Here is a 9,570-nt window from a genome sequence, read left to right as displayed (position 1 = left end):
AAAAAAAAAAAAAAAAAAAAAAATGCAGGTGTAAAAAGGTTGAAGGCTAAGCAGTCTGTGGGAGTGGGTGCCCTTGGCATTATCTAAAGATAGGTCACTTTCCTGCTCAAAACCTTTGCTAGTAAATTAGGCACAGTAGTGCATGTCTCAATCCCTGCACTCAGGAGGCACAGGCAGGCCATCTCTTGAGTTGGAGAATAACTAGTGCTGCAGAGAGACCGTGTCTCAAAAGAAGAAAGAAAAAAGAAACAAAAGCCACCTTTGCTAATGGGACAGGAGAGAGTTCGGTCCTTAAATCACTGCCTGGATAGAATGAGCAGGGCGACAGGAGGCTCCGTGTAGCTCCTGACTGACCTCCATGCGAATGCAGGCTGCGGGGGGCTTCAGTGCTGAGCAGTCCACCTTGCCTTCTTCCTGTGAGGTCTGGTCGGATGAGTCTCGGGTACTGAAGTGTGCTCACTCCTCTGTCAGAGCAGTGGTTCTCCCCTTCAGTACAGGTGCTCATGTGTGCTGGCCCCAACTATAAATTATTTTCTTTCTACTTCATAACTTCGTTACTGTTAGGAATTGTAATGTGAATGTCTGCTATGTAGGATCTCTGGTATTCAACCCTGTGGGAGCAGTGACAAGTTGAGAACTGCTGCTATAGGAAAGCAGACTTTCTTGATGTACGTGCACTCAACCGAGACCCTACGTTCTGCCTCATTTTCTTCTGAGTTTTGGTCTTGTGGTCTTTTTCTTTCCTTTAAGGCCAGCTGGGGGTATAGTTGATGGAGTGCTTGCCTAGCATATACAACACCAGCACTGCAGAAGCTAGATGTGGTGGCGTGTGCCTGGGGGTTTGAGTCAAGAGGTCCTAAGTTCAAGGTTGGCCTTAGATATCTACATATCTGATGCTTGTGGTAGCTAGATTTTTGAAGCCAGCATGGACTACATGAGGCTCTGATTTAAAAAAATAAAAATAAAAAAGGCTAGGCGGTGGTGACACACCATTAAACTCAGCAGTTGGGGGCCAAGGCCGTAGATCTCCAAGTTCAAGGCTAGCCTGGTCTACAGAGTGAGTTTCAGGGCAGTCGGCTACACAGAGAAACCCTGTCTTGAAAACCAAAAAAGAGAGAGAGAGAGAAGAAAGCTAATGTTCAGGTTTCATAGTCCAGCCACACAATTTTGGTGACACTAAGACTTTAAATGAACTGTTCTGGCCATGCCATGGTGGTACACGTCTTTAATCCCAGCACTTGGGAGGCAGAGGCAGGCAGATCTCTGTGAGTTCGAGGCCAGCCTGATCTACAGTGCAAGTTTCAGGACAGGCTCTATAGCTACGGAGAAACCCTGTCTCAAAACACAAACAAAATGAACGAATGCAGAGCATGGGGGTTTAAGTGGCCACAGCTGCCTCCTGTTTTATCCTCCCTGTTAGTAACATGTTCTTAATTTCTCGACCTTCTGAAAAGCCTTGTCCTGGTCAGAGCTTCATAGGCACTTGTTTGAATATCTAAAAGATGGCATGACAGATAGAACAGCTTCTAGGAAGGGTGAGTCAGAAACCAAGTCCCTGAGCTGGAGCACTTGTGCCTCACAGCCCCCTGTAACTCCAACTTTAGGGCCCACACTGGCCTCTTTGAGCACCTGCACCTGTGCTCATACATACATAAGTTGTTTTTTTTTTTTAAAAAACAAACAAAAAAAAAAACTCTAAAGAGTGCATTATGTATTTGTTTTATTTTTCAAGACAAGGTTTCTCTGTGCAGCCTTAGCTATCCTGGAACTCACTCTGTAGACCAGACTGTCCTCCATTTCAGAGAGATCCATCTGCCTCTGCCACCAAGTGTTGGGACTAAAGGCGTGTACCACTACCACCTGACACCAACAATATTAAGCCATTAAGCCAGTCTTGTACATATCAAGTTCCAAAGCCAGCCTAGGCTGTACTAGCCTGTTTCACAGGACACTCAGCAGGTGAGGAGGTAGAAGCGTTCCTACCTTGGCCCCTGTGCTTCTTCAACACTCACAGGCTCGTGTCTTTTGCCTTGATAGTGGCTCCTGCGGCTCCATAGGAAAGGACACAGCCTGAGGTCATGTGGAGTGACCATGTGTGTCCAGCTTGTGTCCTGATGGGATCCCACCAGCCACCCTTGCATATACATGTAGGCTGTTCACTCAGACAAGACAGGGTTTCTCTGTAACAGCCCTGGCTGTCCTGGAACTCACAGAGACCCACCTGTCTCTGCCTCCAGAGTGTTGGGATTAAAGGGGTGCACCGCCACCACCCGGCTACAGTGTGTGCTTTTATTTTTTTTATTTTTTATTTTTTTTATTTTTTATTTATACAATATTCTGTCTGTGTGTATGTCTGCAGGCCAGAAGAGGGCACCAGACCTCATTACAGATGGTTGTGAGCCACCATGTGGTTGCTGGGAATTGAACTCAGAACCTTTGGAAGAGCAGGCAATGCTCTTAACCACTGAGCCATCTCTCCAGCCCCTATTTTTTTTTTAAATATTTATTTATTTGTTATGTATACAATATTCTGTCTGTTTGTATGCCTTCAGGCCAGAAGAGGGCACCAGATCCCATTACAGATGGTTGTGAGCTACCATGTGGTTGCTGGGAATTGAACTCAGGACCTTTAGAAGAACAGGCAATGCTCTTAACCTCTGAGCCATCTCTCCAGCCCCAGTGTGTGCTTTTAGGAACAATTTTATTCTTTTTCAGTCAGCACGTTTGGCCTGGGCTCTTGAAGCAGAAATCTTGAAGTGAATAATGCATTGAAGAACCACCCGGCTACTCCTGAGCCTCCATAGGGCAGCTTGTTCCTGATGAGCAGACTGAAACCATTGTTACAAACCCAGGGGGCAGGACCCCTATAGTCTATACAGACCTGAGCCAGCTGTGATTCCACAGCTGCAGTCAGAGGAGGCTGGGAGTCACTAGTCCCGTACTACCTGGGAAGAAGTTAAACGTGTGCTTGCCCGTCCCCCCCCCACATTAGTCACCTCTCCTTTGGAATCCCCGTGGCTTTTAGAGATGATGCCAGCTTCTCCTGGTGCAGCAGGGACGTCTGTGCCTGTGGCCCTGAGCTCATGTTCTGTGTTTCTTCTCCCCTGTGCAGAGTACATCCAGAAATACGCAACGGAGGAGGCCCTGAAGGAGCAGGAAGAGGGCACTGGCGACAGCTCGTCGGAGAGTTCTATGTCTGACTTTTCTGAAGATGAGGCCCAGGACATGGAGTTGTAGTAGAAAAGCATCTGCTTTTCAGAAAGACTTATTTCCTAACCATGAGAAGCAGACTATAATATTCATATTTAAACAAAGCAATTTTTTTTATTACTAAACAAGGTTTTTATGAATAATAGCATTGATATATATATATTATATATCACCCTTTAGATCTTGATTTCTTGGTCATTTCTCAACCTGAGGTGCATAGCATATCCCCACATTCCATTTCGGTAGCAATATGCAGTCCGAATGCATGCATTCATAAGTCCATTTGACCAGGCCAGCCTGCGTGCTGCTCAGCTGTCAAGAATTGCCGCTCCGATAGGTAAATGTGAGGAAAACTAACAGAAAAGTCGCTTCTTTTTATGGATGGTTCCAAAGAATAAGACCAGATGTACCAGTTGCTGGATGAAGACAGAACAGTGCTTTTCCAGGTGGAAGGGAAAGGCTAAGGAAGAGCGAGCTCCGGAGCTTGTGAAGCTGGCCTCGCACAGCCAGCTGCTCCCGAGAGAGACCACAGTGGGCGACTCCAGGATTGGATGAGAAGTGAGACTTAGAACCTTTTTTTTTTTTTTTTTGACTCAAATTTAGGTGCGTTTTTCTAGGTAGATTCCTGGCCCTCTGTGCAACCAGACCTGTAGCCACATTGGTTTTGCTTTGAAGACCCTTTGGGAATGTTTTCTGAACCCAAATCTTTTTCTTGGTACAGCTCGTCATCCAGAACTTTTTTTTTTTTTTTTTTTTTTTTTTTGAGAGAGAGAGAGAGAACAGGACTGGAGGAGAAAAGGGGAGGCTGGTCCCGTTGGAGACCACTGCCCTGGACTGAACTGCAAAAACTGGAAGCAGTTTTTGTTTGGTGTTTTTCTTTTCTTTTGTTCCTTTATATATTTTTTTTTTTATTTGTGTGAATTGAACTTAGGCAGGTTACAGATTTAATTTTACCTACCAAGAGACAGTCTCCTCCCTGGACAAGGCGCTCAGTGGATCTTCAGGTGGAGGGAGACTGGCCTTGAGGCTCGAGGCCTGCGCCGTCCTGTGATCTCTTGGTTCTCTCTCTGGCAGCTGCTCCTGGCAGCAGCCCAGTTGCCCACCACTTATGGCAGAGGGAAGTGTGGGTATGTAAGACCCAAAACATCCTAATTTTTTTAAAGACATCCTAAATTTACAATGAGTAAGAATTGAACGTTGTACCCACGGTGGCTTGAGGTGGGAGAACCACTTTCTTCTGTGACTGACTAGGGAGGGTGTGAGCCCTGACAGATTATAGGCAGGTTGCCAGGGAGGGAGGACACTTTGTCCCTCCGCGGGAACAGCAAGTCAGACAGCTGAAGCCTGACCTGCCGCTGCAGCCTCTGCTCAGCCACCTGCCACCCAGAGTGCCCAGCAGTTCCCATCGGACTCTGGAAGGGATTTGGAGAAAGTTTAGACGCCCGCTCTGTATTCTTTTTGCCGAAACTGGAACAGTAGAAGTAGCCAATCCTAAGAGCGTCTGAAGGCAGTGCGTGTCCGATGTGTTTAGTGTAGGAGTGCTGTATTCCACAAGGTTAAGTCGGTGAACTGGGGAGACACCTCTCTCTCCTTCTTAATTCAAAAAGCACAATCAGTCTTTCCTTTGAAAATCTATATGAAGTCCAACTTTTAGCATGATTATTTTCCTAAATAAAAAGACAAATAATCTACTTATTCTAAGTTAATTACGGGCATGAAGCAAAAGGTTTTCTTTGGGGAAAATGGAGTTCTGTGGGGCTGTGGTCAGTTTACTGTACTGTTCTCTTGGGCACCCTGCCTGTTGGAAGGTGGCTTTAACTGTGTAACACTGTGCTTACCTGGCGTGCTGTCTTCTGTTTGGGGGAAGGAGGGCCTCTGCAGGCACGTCCAGCTCGCTTCCATGGAAGAGGGGCAGTTTGCTCATGCCATAACCTTACTGTAGGTGCTACTTAGGGTAGGCTTGAAGTGCTGGGTGGTGACTTTTGAGTTCAAACAATAAAAAATTGTATTTTTTCAATACTGTATAAAATAGTACTCTAATTACCTTTCCAAAAAAAAAAGGGTCCTGATGATTGCTTTTGATCTTGTTGAAAAAAAAATAGAAAACAAAGAAATCCAACAAAGCCTAACAGAGTCAATTTTAGGGAATGGGCGTGAGCAGCACACAGCTGACGGGTGCGGAACGGCCATGCAGAGCCCAGGGCTCGAGGCCAGGACAGAGGGTTCCCATCCAGGCGTTCATGACTGCCCCCAGTCACTACCCTCAGCTTCCTGGCACTCTCTGGGCCTTGACTCTGTTGGGAAGTCGGCTTTGCAAGCTTTCTGACCCTTCCTTGCTTCTTGGTGAGGTAGGGCTAGGGACTCTGAGGACTCCAGGTCCCCATCGTAAATGGATGCGCTCTGGAGTTTGCCTCCTTGGTTACCAAAACCCTCTAGTTGCCTGTGGATGTACCTCCTAATACCCAAGGGGGCATTGACCCCTTTGAAGGCTGAGCACTCCTTCCTTTGAGGGTTAGCAGTAAGTTGGGGCTGTTGCTGGCATTTGCCCGCCCTTTGTACCTACTGTTTTTGAAGTCCTACCTTATGGTTTACCAGTGGAAGCCATTCTTTGCCCCCATTCAGACGACTGGAGCTCTTGCCAAATGCTGACAAGCAAAAAGTGGCTGCTGCCTGGCAGCCCAAACCTGCCACGTTCCTGTGCCCCCTGGAAGCCCAGGGCTGGGGCCAGTGGGCCGTGTTCTGTGGTTGCCAACGTAGACCCTGGCAGTTGACATTTTTGTCAGTCTCCACCCTCCTCGAGACTGTGCAGCTTCAACCAGCATCTCCTGTTGACGAGAGTCCTCAGAAGTTGCCACATCTCTCCAGCTCTCATGCTTTCGTCCACTTCAAGTGCTGTTCTGTTGCCAACCGGCTGATCTGGGCCCCCGAGGGGTGTATCTTCTCGGAGGAACTGCCCTGGAAGTTGGCCTTGACCTGATACTTGCGTTTTCTAAGCCACCTTTTGGGGTGGCTAAGAATCATGACAGATCCCCTGCCAGTCTAGTCTCTGGGTCAGTTTTCCGAGAACTGGGATTGGTCTCTCTGTTTTAGTGACTCAGAAAAGTGAAGCCATTTACAAAAGTTAGCGGAGAGTTTTGCTTTGTTTTGCCCACTTTTAATTGGGTCAGAGTCTTGCTGAGTGAAAACCAACTCGTTTCTGATTGGGCACAAAGAACTGCTTTTCTTTTGGACTTCTGAATCCATGTTCACCTTCCTTTAGCCACTGAACACGTTGGCCAGCTCTTAGGGATTGGATGGAGTAAAGGCCCTCCGGGGTCATGGGATTGCAGCTTTCCACTTGCCTGAGGAATGGCCCTGGCTCTTGGCTCAGCAGTTACTTGGCTGTGGGCGTGGGAAGAAATGGCCTTCAATTACTGATTGTATTTGGTACACTTTGTGTGATACTTGAAGAGATAAAAGGGACTTAGCAGCCCTTAATTGAAATCTAAGCTTTTTACCGCTTTCTTCTCCTTGCCGTGTCTCCTCCCTCCCACCTTCCTTGCATTGTGATGATCTAGTGGGCATGTCTGTCACCTGGACAAATGCCTCCTCTGACTATAACCTCTTAATAGTTGTGTATAATGAAAACTGTAAACTTTTTTAAATAAAATGTGTATATACCTTGGCAAATGGCTGAACTTGATCAATAGCTGCCCACACACCAATCAACAAGACAGAGGACAGGAGTCGGTCACCTCAGGCAGGAATAACCAAAGGCCCACAGACAGCTGGCTGAGGTTTGCACATCAGAATCCTCCCTGCAAAAACATCTCCTGCCAACCCTGTGCTAGAGGCTCTCGTTATCCTGTGCGTGCCTAAGCCGCCTGTGGACTGGTGAGGATGTGTGATCAGTCGGTCAGTGTCCCCGAGTGCTGACCTCTCTGTGTGGGGAGCCGAACACTGCTCTAGCTAGCCACCAGGTGGCAGTGCTGTCCAGTCTTCTGAGCCCCCTGAGCAAGGGTGTCTTCTCATCTGCTGTGTTGTGATGTTTCCTGGGAACAGGGATGCTGTGTGTAGGAGCCCACTTCCATATCTGCCTATCAAATTTGGCATGGGTGGGGAGACACACTAGAACAGTGTCTCTTGAATAAGGAAGGCCACCTTCCAGACACATCTTCCTCCGGGTGCTCTGAAACAAACCACAACAGTTGAGCTGGTGGTCTTCAAAGTCCCAGAAGCCAGAGCTGTTGAGTTCTAGTCCACATCTAATGGACTCTGTACAAATTGAGCAATCCCATGGCACCAGTAACAAGGCTGCTGTGGGATCCAGTGTTTGGAAACCGAGACTTGAATACAGGCTTCTTTAGACCCAAGAACATCTCTCACACCCCAAGGCACTGCCCCTCTTCCAGGACAGGGCTTGTGGGGTTTCTGAAGCATGTGGTTCTAGAAAGTTAGACTTAACTAACTTCTCTTTCCAGCAGACACCAGGGGGTGAGTTGCTTAACGTTGGATTTATTTATTTATTTTTTTTTTTTTTTGAGACAGGGTTTCTCTGTAGCTTTGGAGCCTGGCCTGGAACTAGCTCTTTAGCTCTTGTAGACTGGGCTGGCCTCGAACTCACAGAGATCCACCTGCCTCTGCCTCCTGAGCGCTGGGAATAAAGGTGTGCGCCACCACTGACCGGTTTAACCTTGGATCTTTTTTTTAAATATTTATTTATTTATTATGTATACAATATTCTGTCTATGTGTATGCCTGCAGGCCAGAAGAGGGCAGACCTCATTACAGATGGCTGTGAGCCACCATGTGGTTGCTGGGAATTGAACTCAGGACCTTTGGAAGAGCAGGCAATGCTCTTAACTGCTGAGCCATCTCTCCAGCTCTAACCTTGGATCTTGAGGTGTTCATCCCGCCAGAGAAGGAAGAGACAACTTAGGACCCGCACAACTGGAGCCACCAAATAGTCACCTTGATAAAGACAGTCCGTGTGGCTGAGGCCTGACCTCCAGAGCTATGACCACTGGGACAGAAAGGTTACCTGGCTCTTTAGAGATGAAGTCACTCAGAGGGGTCTTCCCACTTGTTCAGGGCTGCTCGTCTATCTGTGGTGATGGATATCAACACGGCATCTCCTGGTTCCTAAAAACTCTCTGGAGCTTGTGTGAGGCCCTAAGAAGTGACAGGGACAAAGTGGCACTTGGTGCACCCTATTGTCATAAGTCAGAGAGTGCTAGGTGGCAGAATTTGAGGCCAGTCTGGTCTACAGAGCGAGCTCCAGGGTGATCAGAGTTACATTCCCCACCCCTCAAAGGGTTAGGGTTATGGTTTGTTAATTTGGTTTGGTGTGGGCTTGAGACAGGGTTTCTCTGTATATCTTTGGTTATTCTGGAACTCGCTCTATAGACCAGGCTGACCTCGAACTCTTAGAGATCCTCCTGCCTCTGTCTCCTGAGTGCTGGGATTAAAGGGGTGGGCTACCACCTCCTAGTTTAGGGTTATTTTTTTTTTAAAGATTAAATTAGGTGACTGCTCCTTGGACTGGAGGGGGGTGAAGAGGGAGGGAGGGGAAGGTAGTGGGAGGAAGGGAGGAGGTGGAAATTTTCAATAAAAAAATAAATTTAGTGCTTGCTTCGGCAGCACATATACTAAAATTGGAACGATACAGAGAAGATTAGCATGGCCCCTGCGCAAGTATGACACGCAAATTCGTGAAGCGTTCCATAAAAAAAAATAAATTTAAAAAAAAGATTAAATTAGGGTTTTATTTAACTCAATAGGCCCCATTTTGCTATACAATTAAGGTTTAAAAGTTAATGAGTTATTTTGCACTTTAATGTTGGTAATTAACGCTTAACTCCAGAGTGTAGCACGAATTCTAATTGGTCTTAATAATAAAAACTGGGCCTGATGGTAGTGGTGCAGGCCTTTAATCCCAGCACTCTGGAAGCCTGTGAGTTTGAGGCCAGCTTGGTGTACAAGAGCTAGTTCCAGGACAGGCTCCAAAGCTACAGAGAAACCCTGTCTCGAAAAACCAAAAAAATAAAAAAAAGAAAAACCAATAATAATAGTAATAATAGTAGTAAAAACTGGGCGGTCAGATATAGGTCTTAATGCTGAAAGAGCAGAGAAGCAGAGCAGCCAACTACTGGAGAGTTCTGAGCTCAGACCAAATGGGAGATCCTGTTTCTACGAATCAAATTGAATGCTGTCTCTATGAAACCTCAGAACTACATGTTCAAACTGAGTCCTCAGACTGCATCTGAGCTCCTGTCTCCTCCTGCCTTTTATTTATTTATTTATTTATTGTTTTTTTCGAGACAGGGTTTCTCTGTGGTTTTGGAGCCTGTCCTGGAACTAGCTCTTGTAGACCAGGCTGGT

The 9,570-nt window shown here is 46.8% G+C and overlaps 1 protein-coding gene and 1 non-coding gene across 3 annotated transcripts in view; both read left to right on the top strand.

Annotated features, from left to right (window-relative positions):
- Window positions 1-6,879, top strand: part of Ube2h (ubiquitin conjugating enzyme E2 H) — an 84,946-nt gene extending 78,067 nt beyond the window's left edge. For both annotated transcript variants that reach the window (XM_026788566.1, XM_005365769.3), the window contains one exon: window positions 3,113-6,879. In XM_026788566.1, coding sequence (XP_026644367.1) covers window positions 3,113-3,237 — 125 coding nt within the window. In that variant the 3' untranslated portion in view covers window positions 3,238-6,879. The remainder of the gene's footprint in view (window positions 1-3,112) is intronic.
- A 1,934-nt stretch (window positions 6,880-8,813) lies between these two features.
- On the top strand, window positions 8,814-8,920 carry LOC113458145. The gene has a single exon (XR_003378573.1). It is a non-coding gene; the product is annotated as a U6 spliceosomal RNA (small nuclear RNA).
- The last annotated feature ends 650 nt before the right edge of the window (window positions 8,921-9,570 follow it).

This window comes from Microtus ochrogaster, unplaced genomic scaffold (genome assembly GCF_000317375.1).
Source record: "Microtus ochrogaster isolate Prairie Vole_2 unplaced genomic scaffold, MicOch1.0 UNK4, whole genome shotgun sequence".
NCBI lineage: Eukaryota > Metazoa > Chordata > Mammalia > Rodentia > Cricetidae > Microtus > Microtus ochrogaster.
The sequence above is the reverse complement of the archived record's forward strand: the minus strand, read 5'-3'. Positions and strand labels throughout refer to the sequence as shown.